Source organism: Mastacembelus armatus, chromosome 4, assembly GCF_900324485.2.
Source record: "Mastacembelus armatus chromosome 4, fMasArm1.2, whole genome shotgun sequence".
NCBI lineage: Eukaryota > Metazoa > Chordata > Actinopteri > Synbranchiformes > Mastacembelidae > Mastacembelus > Mastacembelus armatus.
The window spans coordinates 22527566-22542426 of NC_046636.1; the positions used below are offsets into that span (position 1 = coordinate 22527566).

At 40.9% G+C, this 14861-nt stretch overlaps 1 protein-coding gene across 1 annotated transcript in view; it reads right to left on the reverse strand.

Annotated features, from left to right (window-relative positions):
• Window positions 1–14861, reverse strand: part of ncanb (neurocan b) — a 147097-nt gene that overhangs the window by 16856 nt on the left and 115380 nt on the right. Inside the window, exon 12 of the mRNA XM_026305640.2 lies at window positions 2571–2729. Coding sequence (XP_026161425.1) covers window positions 2571–2729 — 159 coding nt within the window. The remainder of the gene's footprint in view (window positions 1–2570; window positions 2730–14861) is intronic.

Below are 14861 nucleotides of genomic sequence, written 5' to 3' on the forward strand. Positions count from 1 at the left end.
CAGACACCACTTCTGTGCTTCTGTAGGTAGGTTTTACTTGGTGGGCTATGGTTGGATTGAATATTGGAGTATTTTGACATTTTTGTACTGGAACATTTACTTACAAATATAAACACTTCTACATCTTCATAAAACTCCTCTAGACTCACAGAAAACATTATACAACTGTTTACACAAGCTCAGTAGTTTTCGCCATGACTGGCAAACTGACCTTAAGGTGGAGTGCTTTTCATTATTGCATATTGTGCTTGAGGTTATTCTCCTTTTTGCAACAGGCTCAACACATGAAGCCTGACTCAGTTCTGGGGCTGAGCAGCAGCAGACACAGCTCAGAGAGCTGTCCTCTTTGGCCTCAGCTGTGAGGTGAGTAATAATAGATACTGTACATTTCTATTTGTGTTGCCCTAGTGACAAGTTTTTTATTTATGTGTGAAAAGAAATTCTCTAATGGTGTTTTGGGTTAATCTCATTTGTGTTATTTTGTCTCATTTGTGCACAGAGAGGGCATTTGCATGCATGGTCATACAGGCACGTGTGTGTGCATGCACATATGTAATGGAATTTTCAATCTTGGTGTGTCTGATTAATATCATTACCAGGCCCATTAATTTTCCTAATGGCTCTGATCCCCTTATTACAGGGGTGGAGACGTCCATTTTCGAGGCAATTAAACACACTTTTTGTTAACTGTGAGTGTTTAGAAGAAAGATGGGCACTGTCCTGGCATCTGCCCAACACAGAAGGTGGCTCCACTACTACAGAAACCTGCTGCTGGTTTTCTGGCCTTATTACAGCACAGGTGGCTGCAGAGCACTGCCAGGGGGTGAAAAGCTAAGATTGAGAAGATGAAGGTTTATGAAGCACCAAAGTAAGATTGTATGGATATTAGTGCAGTAATAATACCTGGCACAGATAAATTAGTCCCTATGGCCAAATACTGAGCTCTATAATGAAGACCAGTGGAAGACCCAAAAATCACACAGTTGCATTGAAGTTACATTATTCGCTTCTATGCCAAAAATTCAAGTAGATTTGTGAATTTTTCAACACAACATGAAACACCTGATGGGTTGGCTTTGCTACACAATTACCAAATGGTTTACACAACCAGAGAATGATGTGCAATGAATACTATTATTAAATATCGTGATTAAATGTAATTTTTAAGTTACTTGGGAAGAAAAAAACTGAAACACTAAACTCTGAGAGTGCATATTATAGTTTTTTTTAAAAAAAAATCAAGTTGTGTAATGAGTCATTAAATCAATGCATTTATTTTCTGCTCTTATATGCTGCACTAGAGACAAACAGTTACTATATGGAATTTTTTAACCTGTTGCACAAATCACATTCAAAGCATTCAAAGAAAGAACATATATATATATATATATATATATATATATAAGATACACTATAGTATATTAAGCTCTCTGTTCATGTTCACTTACATCAAAGTCTGTAACACAAGTTTAATGCAGTAAATGGTGATGCTCATTTATTTGGCAGAACAGATCCAGCTCCTGAGGGTGTTTTTCAGCAGGAAATGTAATAAACTCCTTCTAGGGCTGTTCATAGCTGAACCAGGCAGACATTTATCACTGAGTTATGGAATACACATAAGGCAAGAGGTGCCATCGCCAAATATGATAGTAATAAAGTAGAGGAGTAGATATCAATCAAGCAGTAAAAGCAGTGTGTAGCAGGCGGATGAAGAGAGCAAAGTGAGAGCTGTTTAGATTCTAAAAACAACCTCACTGTCAGTATTTAAATTGCCTGGTGTCTTTTTTAAATGTCATTGGTGAGAGTCACCTGATATTCCTTTAAATAGCAGAGTCATTATGTAGTTTTACTGTGTAGGTATACAGTAAATTATACGTTTTTATACCATATGCTCAGTTTTCCATGACACAGATCTCTGCAATAACAGCTCAACGACCAATTTAAGAAAAAGCTTTTCTCTCACTTTGGTATGGTGGATGACCTTAGAAGCAGTTGCTAATGTATGAGTTAGAAAAGATGCATAGCAAATTCAAAACACTTTATTATTGTAGGAGGGAAGAAAAAAAAACACTGAATTAATCACTTTAATTATCTCCTGGCGTTTCCTCGAATGTCATATGCAATTGATATCCATGGTTTGGCTCAAAAATTACTAAATGGATTGGCATAAAGTTTTAAGACATTGGCCCTTCAGGGTGAACGGTAATAACCCATTAATCATCAACTCATCAGTAGGTCGAAATTATATTTACAACACGTGGTCATAGACTAAAGTGTTGGACAACTACTTGCAAAACTAATGACATTCCCATCAGGCTCAGCTGTACTTTGTGTTTACTACTAATCAACAAATGTTATCATGCTAACTCACCGGACCTGCTAAACATGATCATGCTAATATTGTCAATCCAAGCATGTTTACATGCTTGTGTTAGGATTTAGTGCACAGGTAATCCTCCCTAATTTAAAATTTCCTGCTATGTAATCACATAAAACAAACGCTAGACACAGGTTACCCTGTCTGTGCCAAGTTTGTCCCTGTCCCGTCTTTCTCTTCAACCTCCACCCACCTCTGATGAAGTTCTGCTCGGCCAGGCTGTGGATACTAGCCAGGTGGCCGCTGTGCTCCCTGCAGTCCTTCTCAGCATCCTCCCACGTATGTCTGCGGCTGAAGTACCTGTAGCAGTGGCCGTGGAACTTCCTCCATGTGTGCTCGCAGCCCTCGGTGTCTGCAGGGGCATTGGGAAAGAGAAGGGGAAGTTAATTGAAAGGGACAGTGATTAGTCAATGGAAAATCCATGTGGGAAGAGAAATGAGGGTTGTTTAATCATTAAACACCCACAGCCAACAGATGCAAAAGAATAATAGCATTGCACCGGCTAGAGGTAGGAGGGATTATGGCTAAGAAGAGGGATACTACCGTTGCTTTTTAGTTTTTCTTTTTGTACCCACACACACCTACCGTCTTGCAGCACACAAGATCTACATAATACATTCCCCCTTTGTCTCCATTTTTCTTGACTAGCATCTTCCCTAAGTGTCCTGTGTGACTCTCCTTTCTGTCTCCATCCCTTTATCACTGTCTTTCTCTGTGTCTTCTTTTCTTTGATTTTACTTGGACTTTTAATCCACATCAGAAGCAAGCCTGCGGTGAGACAGCTTACTCCACTGAAAGGGTGTTTTAATCTATTCAAATGAGTAAAATCCTAAGAAATTGCTTCCAGTGCACAGCGCTTGCTTGGTAATTAAGCCCTGTCACAGTTCTGTCAGCACTCTGACTCTCCCTCCACCCATCCCTCATCCCTTCCTCCTTCTCTCCTTTCATCTCTCTCATCTATACCCCCTCACATCTCTGGGGGTTAGCTGTGTGAGCATGAGCTGTACATCTCAAATGCGATGTGTGGCTTTCTGTTCCATGCTGGATTGTCTGCATGTTCGTCGATGTGGATGTGCAAATCTGTGGATATCTGAAAGTGTGTGCAAATGTGTGTACAGTTGAAATGGATCAGGCACGAGGTGTCAGCCAAGCCACCTCAAGTTCCTGCTCATCCTTGCCCTCTCTTGTACCCCTCCCTCCCTCTCTGCAGTGTGGGGATCAGGGAAAAGGCCTCAGCTTTTCCTCCAACAAATCTGAAGCGACACCAGTAAATTGGGCAGTGCAAATTGGGCCGTATGGGGCCCTGCTTAGTATGCAGAGAGATGCAGTTTGGCCATGGAAAAGGGAGGAGAGGGGAAGGAAGGAGAGAGGTCCATTATGTAAGCCCTTCTAGACTGTAATAAGAAATAAAGGCCTCAAAACCTTCATACTGCATTGAGAGAAAAGTGCATCTCATAATCTTAAGCTCTCCTCCATTCACAGTGTTGTTCAGGGCCATTTAAGTCTCAATGCTATGAACTGCAGCAACATCATTTCACAAAATGCAAAGTGCTGGGTCACAGTAAGACTGCTTCCTCAGGTGAAGCTATATTTCATCTCTTGGAGTGAGCTTTCACTACGCTGACTACTACAAGACAATATATTTGCTAATTTCACATACAGAATATTTCTAGGGCAGCACGGTGGATGAGTGGTTAGCACTGATACCTCACAGCAAGAAGGTCCTGGGTTCTCAACCTGGCCTTTCTGTGTGGACTTTGCATGTTCTCCCTGTGCTTGTGTGGGTTTTCTCCAGGTACTCTGGTTTCCTCCCACAGTCCAAAAACATGTATGTCAGGTTGATTGGTGACTCTAAATTGCCCATAGGAGTGAGTGTGAGTGTGTGAGGTTGTTTGTCTCTATGTGGCCCTGTGATGGACTGGTGACCTGTCCAGGGTGGACCCCTGCCTTTCACCCAAAGAGAGCTGGGATAGGCTCCAGCAGATCCCTGTGATCCTGGTTAAGGAATAAGCGGGTATAGATAATGGATGGATGGAATATTTCTAGATTTTGTCTTGCAGCTCAGTGCATTAGCTGGGTGTGAAGCTGTGCAAATTCACTACAAATGCCTCCAGTGAATGTGAAAGTGACATTTAAGTACTGACAGGGAGCAAAGTGTACGCACAACGTAAAAGAAAATTGTTCCGGGTCCAAAGCTTCACAATGTCTCCAGCATACAGCAATAGCATGTGTCAATACACTTGTATCTAGTGCTTAGGTCATTGCTTTGTCAAGTTTCATACAGTAAACATAAAGCTAGGTCATGTCAAATATTAGACCCAGGTAAATGCGTATCCTTTTAACCATTCAGACAAGCACGTTGGCTGAACGTGTTCCCAGAGAGAGGGAAATTAAGAGCGAACAAGGTAATGCTTGAATATATCTGGGAAATGTATGGAGGCCAGTGTCTATTCAGTTTTATGCTCTTTGGTGCTCTGGTGCAATTCAGCACTGTTTGGCCTTGTGTGACTACATTAGCAACACTTAACACGTGAGAACTCTGGGCTTTTTGGGTAAAATAAGAAATGTTTAAAGAATGGATATTTAAAAATCCATCCGCCCGTCCATTCATCCATCCTCTATACCCCTTTATTCCTTTAACCAGGGTCACAGGAATCTGCTGGAGCCTATCCCAGGTCTCTTTGGGTGAAAGGCAGGGGTACACCCTGGACAGGTTATTTAAAAGTCAGTAAAAAAAATGTACAGTCTTATGGCTAAATGAAATTATGGTACTCACACTTCAATACTAAAAAATTGAAACAATTCAAACAGGGATTAAGTTTTACTAAGTGGGCAGAGTAACTAACACGTAATTCACAAATGATTAACAATGCTGGCTGCTTGTAAGAAGAGTGAATGCGCACAAAGATTTTCATGTGTATACAAAAAGTACTAAAGTCCAATATTTCATAGTGTTCTTTGCATACGAAATGAGGTTTATTACACCTTAAACATTTTGAGAACATAAATCCATGTCAACCACATAAAAATATGACAAAACTGACATTAAAATATATTCCTGTCATTCATCAGGCCACACAGGATTTATACAGTAGTCTCACACACACAAACTACAGCAGTGGCCCATTACCAGCTCGGTGTTGTGCTTTAGTACTTCTATTTAATACTACTTTTAGCAGATGCATGCTGGGTCCCTAATATACAATAAGAAGCATTTTAGCATTTTACCTCTATTTAAAACTAAAAACAGAAAAAACATCAGGTCTTGTGTTCTCATCCTAGACAATTAGTTTGTTTGTTTGTTAGTCCAACACAAACACTGAGTGCTTCTTGAACTTCAGCTCTGATAATCAGTGGGATTACTGGGTCGCCTTCTCACTTCTACCCCCAATTTACAATGTCTCCTGAGCAGTCACTCTGGTGATTACTGTAAGTGTAAATGTGGAGAATTGCTTCATTACTTTGCTTTCTGAAATTCCTCCAGGTAGACTTGGGATTTAATCAGATGACCTCGAAACACGCTAATGGCATGAAAGCCAATTAGCCATTTTAACATTCTGAGTTTCCTCTGGGTGGCTTAGTGGCTCTCTGGTCAGCCCTTAACAGCAAGGTGAGCCTGGGTCAGGGTTGGGCCGTGTGCATGCTCACTTCATTTTAGAATATACCTCATTTCACAAGGCACAACGGGGAATCTAATCTGCTCCTAATTGTGGATGTGTTACTGTATCTGTCTGTTATGGGTGAGCCACTTCACTCACTTGATAGAAAGAACTGGATTTATATTTTAGTAAAGATGATTTATTCTAAACCTGTTTTCATTGTATAAAGATGAGTAAAAACACTTTCTCTTGTTAACAAACAGTACCCTTAGCTGCTCAACATCTCTGATTAATAAAAGGAGAATGTTTTTTGTGTGTTTTGTGTGTGTTCAGGAATTCACAGGCTTTGAGATCTCAAGAAAAGACATTTGTTTATATTCACTAATGACGCTAACAAAGAGAAAGGATTAAGAGCAGGAGATGTAAGACTAAACTCCATTAACATCACTCCTCCTGTTAGAGGGCACATTACAAAATGGAGCAGTTATCTGCAGTGAACTTCATAACATGTCTAAAAAAATTAAAAATTAATAACATTAATAAATTGAAAACCTGCAGTAAAGTAGGAACCACTTCCCAACATATGCAATTTAAGCTGTCTCTACGTCTGCTGTGCTTCTTCCATCCCCATTTAGATTTTTGCATCAGTAATAATGTGCCATTTTTCCCAAACTGATTCATTTTGCATTAGGTATAATGTAGATTTTGCAGCTGACAATCTTAATAAGACCAGAGTATGAAAACAGTTATTATAAATTGACAGTTGCACTAAAAAGCTAATATTTCATTTGAACATACAGACTGTGCAATTGTCGTTAGAGTCCGTGTAGGACACTAGAAGTGTGGAAACCACAGCATAAGTTGATGACTGCATGCACACACATACTCACACTCCAAGACAAAAAACAATACAAAAAGAAGCAGACTTAGCATTTCTGGAATGCTTTGAAGTCATATGTATAAATGAAACATAATGATTATCTAAACTATTGTACATTTTGCAGCCATGCCCCTCCACATAGCAGAGACATGGCAGATAGAGTGTGTCTGTGAATACCTGCTTAGAAATACTCCTGTATACTCCGCAACCTAATTTATTTCATTGACACTGAACTAATTGAGGCTCAACCTATGGCACAGTGGGGGTGCTAACATAAGAAAGCCCTGTGCAAAAAGTGCAGGGTCATCTGACAGAAAAGTGCGTGAAGTCTGCAGTTCTGCTGTTTATCTTGTGATTATCATAAAATAACCGTGATCAAGTTTCAGAGATGTAAAATGCTGTCACAGAGTATTATAAAATGCTATGCTGTGTTTTGGAGTTTTATAAGCCTGCAAACTCTTGGATCTATAGCTCAAATGGGACTTTGTGGATCATCTTTCATGTCTCAGCAGTACCTGAAGCAACACGCCTCCACCAAAGCTGCCTCCTGTGATGTTTCAACACTGGGCTGTTTTCACTCTCAACAACTGCTTATGTAGAATGATGCTAGTGTAGTTTTCTCTGGCGCTGTTGGACCAAAGTCACTCACTCCCCAGAACTCTGACATGATTTAACCAGAAAAGCTGTTGTTGTGTTATTTTCTAAAACAGACTGATGTTAAATGGAGATAAAGGACTTTAATGGAGAGATTTCTCCTTCAAAGTACTACAGATGCAGTACTCAGTCAGGTGTTAGTATTTTACAGGTGCAGATTCATTACTGCCACTCTTTCGACCTATCATCAGACCTGGATGCTACCTGCTCAAAGTACATTGTATTAGCATTGGGAGTGTGTCTATTTTGGCAGAGGGAGGTGGAGAATGGGTTGTTATCCACAGGAACAGGGACAAAAGAGTCAGGGTACAGGTTGGTGTGGAAGAGAGAGGGAGAGAAACACACACAAACATGTACTGTATTAATGAAACATACCTATCTTCACTGAATCCCTCAGCTAATGCTCTGGGGTCCACACTGGCAGTCAGCAAAGAATCATGTGTAAGTGTGAGTATAAAGGGACTGGTGGCCACACTAAAGCCTTTACCGATGATTTTAAAACAGGAACTAGACACAGAAATGCAGACTTTCTATTTGGGATTTGCACACATACAGTATATCGAAAATTTGATGCCCCAGAACAACAAAAACACTAAAGGTAGACACAAACTAAGTGCATTAAATACAGCAAAACACAGAATGAGGATGAGAAAATTAAAAAGTCAGAGCCACAGACAGAGATAGAAAGGAAAAAAAGGAGAGATCAAAAATAAACAGGCATGTTTTCTCCGTCTCTGATCTTCAACCTAGTCTCTGCTGATTCCTTCTCCCACACGCTGACAGTGAGACTCAAAGCCCAGCATCACATCAGCCTCTTCAAATATTTAGACATTATTCAAGTTGTCTTCTTGTTCCCATTTTCCCTCAGTCAGACAAAGACAGGGGTAGGGGGGTTGTTTCAGCGATTAATATTCCCACAGACGTTAGTGAACGTCAGTTAGGGTATAAAAGGCCGTAGACTTCCAGCTGACTGATTGGGTCGTTTATCCACATCACCAAGTGATATTTCTGCTGCTCGGCTTTTTTAGATCCCCTGCATGATGAAACGGCGTGTGTTTGCCTTTGTGCATGTGTGCTGCCATTTTGCTTCCTCCCTGTGTGACTCTTTGAAGGCTGACAGCTCAGCGTGCCATTTGCACGAGGGCAGATGACAGCAGTCCAGAGAGAGAGAGAGGAAGTAAGTGAGAAAGAGGGGGAGATGAGGGAGAATCCACTGACAGCCAGCAACAAAAGGTGAGAATATGCGGGGAATGTGCAAATGGCTGTGGAATTATTAATGGTTATTACGAATGCAATGCTGATTAATGGAACATCCTAATAGTGTGATTCTCACAATTAGGAGTAATGGATGTTACAGTAACAGCTACAGAGAGCAACCCGAATGACTGATGCCAGTCTGAAGGATCATTCCGCATAATTAGCCCATAGATGTCTCTTGGTAGATGAATGCTGATGGAGGAGGCAGAGGTAAAAGTGAGGGCAGTCTACAGCTTAACGGCAAATAGGAAAAAAATCACACAGCATGCATATATAGTCCAGTTTATGTGTTTCAGCAGTATATAAATTAAAGACTGAACGCATAGCTGGCACATATTCCCTTTTCATTAATGTTCATTATTTGCATCCTCTGCAGTGTTAGACTAGACAGAACGAGCACGCAGACTCATTAGAGTGTGACTAATGTAACGTAAACATGTAGGTGGACAAAGCTAAGGCATGTCTGTATGGTTTGTCACTAGTGAAAAAAAAAGGTACATTTAAAGGGTATAAACATTTTCCTAAACATCTATGTGTGTGTGCAACATCTATCTTTGTGAAAACGAATTTACATGTGAAAGGGGCAGCTTGTAGTTACAAATCCACAAAGAATCCTCACCTGCTTCTGCAGTTTCCCTGCTTTATAGCATCTTTCAGCTCATTGTTTTGTTTTTACAGCCTGACACTTTATTATTTATCCTTTCTCACTGCTCCCGTGAGCACTGTTTCCAACAAAAGCAGGCAGCTGTTTCTGGCAAAAACAAAAAAAACTGATGGACCAACTGTAAACTGGAGCACCGGAGTTCTAAATAGTAGAGGAGTAAGTGGAGAGTCAAACTAGTTCCCTAAAGCTCCAATCAAAGGGGACATATAGTATATTAAGTGACCAGAAACACAGCTTTGAATGAATGCTAATGTTGCTCTGCTAGATCTGATGTGTTAATAGCCATCTGTTTGCTAACTGTTTGCTAACCACCCCGAGTCAATAAAAAAGTCAGTTTAATGAGATTACCAGGAGCCAGAGGAACTGCACTCTAGAACAACATTATTCCTTTAGCATATTTGTGTTTGTGTTTCCACCACATCTGAAAGCAAAGATTACACAGATTAGATCGACAAAGAACTAAAATAGATTTGTTTTTGCACACAATAGGAAGGCAGAGTCCTCATGTTTATCTTAGTAGATAACTGCTGAGACTGTCTGATGTTTTCATGAAAGTTGGAGACCTGCAGAGGTGCGTAGGGAGACTTTATAGATTAGTTGGGAATTCAGTTGCACATATTTTCTTCTAGTATTGAAAATTATATCGGCCGGTGCCATTCCCAACTTGGGTAAAAGGTAGGGTACATCCTGGCCAGATCGCCACACAGCCTACAGACACATTTAGACTCACCAGCTATCCTAACCTGTATGTGACTGGGCTGTGGGAAGAAGCTGTAGTACCTGGATAAAACTCACCCAGACACAGGGAGAACACCCACAGAAACACCCCAAGGTTGGGTGGGATTAGAACCTAGAACCTCCTTGCTGTAAGGTGACAGTGGAAACCTCTGTAGCACTGTTATTCTTGTTATTCAAAGTTTAAAATTCTTGAGGTACTAAAAAGGTTGAAAACATCTTGGGGTGTGAAATGAACTGCAGAACAAAAGCAAATGAAATACAAAAGGGAGTGCTATAGTACAAGCTACGCTTCATAACTTTGCTATCAGAGGACCTGTACAGTTTTCTTGGGGATATCGGCCAGAGGATGAACAGAAGCACACCTCTCTGTCAGAAATGCTGATTAATACACAGCAGGGGAACAGCTCCTCTTCTCTCCCTCCATCTCTTTCTGTTTTCATCTGCTCTGATGCTCCCTTTCTTCCTTTTCTGTTTAGTTCGATGTTTCTTTCTCTTCTGACTAAACTTCCTTCTAGTGAGGAGGAGACAGTTGCTTTAGGAGCATTTTCTAATTAAGCACCTTGAATGTGAATGAATTACTCCCCTCATCTCTCCAGCTTTCCTGTTTGGAGAGAGAATTGGCAAGTGTTGAACACAATAGCATATGGAGTGAGATAGATGCCTGGCTGTTACTCCATTCAAATAGCTTCTCTCAGGCTTAGGCAAACACTCAGGGATACTTTGTGTGTGTATCTGCCTGCGAGTGTGTTTAGTGCCTGTTTCATTCTTCAGGAGACCGCTGTGGCACGAGGTAAACCAAGACGCTCCAGTTCCCACTCCTCTCAGTCTTGGCAAGTGTCCCTCTCAACATGTTATTAGAATACATGAATCTTCATTAGCATTAATAGCTTCTACAGACCCAGAGGATGCATAAAAATTAATTTTGAGCCCAGCTTTCTGCTGAGTCGCTAGTTTAGTCAGCCACAGCACTGCCAGGGACAGAGTGGGGAAGCATAAAAGCAAAGTTGTCGAACTCAGATGGCTTAAAAAAAAATCTAAATTGATGGAGCTGAAGCAGAAATATCACAATTTTTATTCCACACATTCTTTATCCATCTCAAAAGTTATTGCCTAGTATTCTGGGTAACCAAAATACAAATAGCCAGATAACATTTCAGTCCACATTTTGTTCCCAACAAGAACAGCACCAGTTGATCCACAAAGTTCGTCAAAATGACATATGTTTAATTAAAAAAAAAAAAAAAATCTGAGCCCTCGTTTAGACGTAGCTGTTCCGACAGGAGCAAAGGAAGAAGTCAGGTGTGAGATCAGGGTATGACCACAATTGTTCCCTAAACCTAACCGCATGTTTATCACTGTAATCATTAAGACAACTAAACAAGTATAACTTACTTGAGGTTGGGGCATATTGTTGATGTAGTATAATAAAAACACATACACTAATGCATCTCTGTGATTGGATGCAAATTCTCCTGCATGAAAGTTCAATGCCCTAGATAAATGACACACAATGTCATTCACTAACACTAAGTGACTGACTGTTGGCATTAGGCGTAAATTGTGACAGGGAGAATTGTCCAGTGTGGACATATTTCTTAGAGATGGGCTGTTTTAAAAGGGCTGTTAAAACTCAATATGCCCACATTTCTGTAATGTGCAACTTATTGCCAACATCAGTCAATATCTACCCCTACTGAATCTAAATTACAAGTAAGTCATGTTCCCTATAAGCAAAAGAACATGCAAGCATGAGGAGAAAAGCAGAGCATGAAAGTGGAAAAGACAGTGTAAAGACTGTGTGGTGACAGAGTGACAGAAGGACTGCATCTGGTGCTTTCTGAAGCACTTCCTACTGCTGTTAGTCAGCTCAGTCTCCTCTCCTCCTCATTAGTCTCAGTGTGTAGGCTACATCGTCTGCTGCCTGCCTCCAATCTGCAGCACTGGTGTTGCTGTTGGCGTTGACACTACCCAAACCCAGTCCTTGTATTTGTCGGTCCTAGATTCACCTGCACTGTGCCAGCGCATGCATATGTATTGTGTGTGTCTGACAATGTGTCTGACGTTGGTGAGCTTCCTGCCTGGAACAGTTTGACTTACACTGGATTTATATTGGCTTCAATGGATAGTTGTGCTGTATAATGGTCTCATCGCACTTTCTTAAGGCTGCAAACTTCACCAACACACTTCTGGGGTAAACTCACTGGCATGTTAGCCTGTGTGTTAGCCTGTGCTCAACAAGTAGCTGTCAGTCATAGTTGCCTGTAATTGTGCAGCCTAGTGGGAAATGTAGCACAGCTTTCAAAGAAACAAACACATTAATGATGTGGTGCATGGAAACTAATTCTGAAACAGAAGGGGTGTTTGAGAAGATGGATGAAATGCATATAACTCCTAACTGGCCATTGCTTCCAATTCAGGGTGGAGGCAAACACATTGCTCACAGATCAGCAGCCAGACACCTTGGCATTATTTAGCTACACAATCCTTTTAACACTGGCTTTTTGTTTCCATTATTTTTTTTCTTTTATTATGAAACACAGAGAGAAACCCCATTTCCTGTAACTATGAATTTTTGCACCCTGCTGTAATTTTACTGCTTGGAGTCTGAGAGTTAGACTGTCATCTAAGCTGCTGCTGAATAACCAGAGATGAGAGAAAACTTTTGATAGTTGGAAGGGTGCAAGGGTGTTTGTTTGTGTGTGTGTGTGTGTGGCAAATACTGGGTGTGTGCCACTAAAGTAAAAAGAAACAGGGGAAATGTGTTGCATTTGTTTTATACTTCTGACTTTGTGGAGACCAATTACAGTTCTGGGCTTTTCTGGTGCTCATTTTTTTCAAAGGGCTCCTTGAGGATTTAGACCCGGTTTGGGGGCTAAGGTTACAGCCAGGCTGGGCTGTTCTCTGTTTAGGTTTTTAAGTGATGCATTATGTCAGTGAGAGTCCTCATAAAAGATATGAATCTGTGTGTGTCTTGGTGCCTGTGTAAAGGTCTGTTAGCTGAAAGCACTCTAACTCACACACATGCATCACACAAACATCCACGCACAGAGTCGCAGAGAAACAGCAGACTGCACAAACAGACCCACTGGCACAAACGCACTCACGCGGCGACACACCTAGATACACGCACACACACACACACACGCACGCACAGACACACAGACACACACACACACACACACACACACACACACACACACACACACACTCTCACAGAATGTGACAAAGTCTCCTGCGGTGCACCAGAGATGAGAGGCACAAAAAGATTTCAAGAAGTGCAGGGAATGACAGTAGAAAGGTAGGGAGAGAAAAGGCAACATGAAACAGAGGTGTCTACAGTAGTGGAATAGCAAAGTAAAAAACACACACACACACACACACACACACACACACACACACACACACACACACACACACTCACCCGTATATATTACATCGTTTTTCTCCCTAGAAGGACTGAGGGGGAAACAAATCACAGAGTGAATGATGAATAAACTCTCAGAGTAGAGGAAAGAAGCTGATGAGAAGGAACTAGCTAATGCTTTCCACATCACATTTCACTTCAGTCAGGCTGAGGAAGATTTGGTTTCTGCTTCTGTTGATTAGGCAGTGATCCAAAAAACAGCAGGACAGACGCAACAGTCTGTTTCAATGCTGGGATGAGATGAGAGTGAAACAACTGACTGATGTCTTTTTTGCTTAAATCACAGCTGCCTATTCTTTTAAACAAATATCCCTTTATTACTGATGTGCACAAAGATGTGTTTAGTTGTTTTGCATTGATGTAAGTGGAGTGCTGATTATTAAAATAATAGAATCACTGTTGAAATGTTTGCTAATGACAGAAAAATATAATTAATCTCTAATTCATTCAGTGTGATACAGACAAAGACATGTTTTATACCAAAATCATTGATAATAATAAAAAACAGTGAAAATGTAATTATAATTGTAAAAAACTGGATAATAGCAAGGCATTTCCTCATCTCTCTCACATTCACTGGACGACCTCAGCCTCGTCAACTGACTATTATTGACTCTCAGATGGGATCACCATGGTAACAGGCCAGAGGGAGCCAGCTATGGACTGGATCTACCCAGCATCTGAGACTGTTCGCTCACAACGCACACACCTGAACATGCACAGACACATGCACACAGACTTGAGTTGACACAGCAAATGAGACAGAGAGAGCTGGACCACTTCAGCGAGACTGGGACCAATTGGATGACATTTAAATGGATGGAAGCCTCGGTGGAACGAATGAGTTCATTTCCACCGTTCATGTCTCAGTTCAGACCTCCGCCTAGATATCAAACTGAGATCACACTGAAATGGCAGAGTGACGCCTGTTGCGAATTGTACTTTTCACAGCTGAATCCCAAATTTCTGCGAGCGTGGCGTGGCGAGAGATAAAAGCGACAGAAAAACTCAGTTTAGATTTACACAATCAGACCAGCCATGAAGGCAGCAATGCAGGAGAGAAAACATGCACACAACTCTAGTGCATGTCAAACAAGAGACATACTATGATGATTTGTGTGTATGTTTATCAAAGAAGGGAGTGAAAACAAAATCTCACCTTTTTTCTCTCCCCAATACTGAAGGTTTGTAAAATTCATACTTATGAAATGGAGTGTTTCTATGTCTGACACCTTAATAATCTCCCTCAATTTAAAAATCTTTAAAAG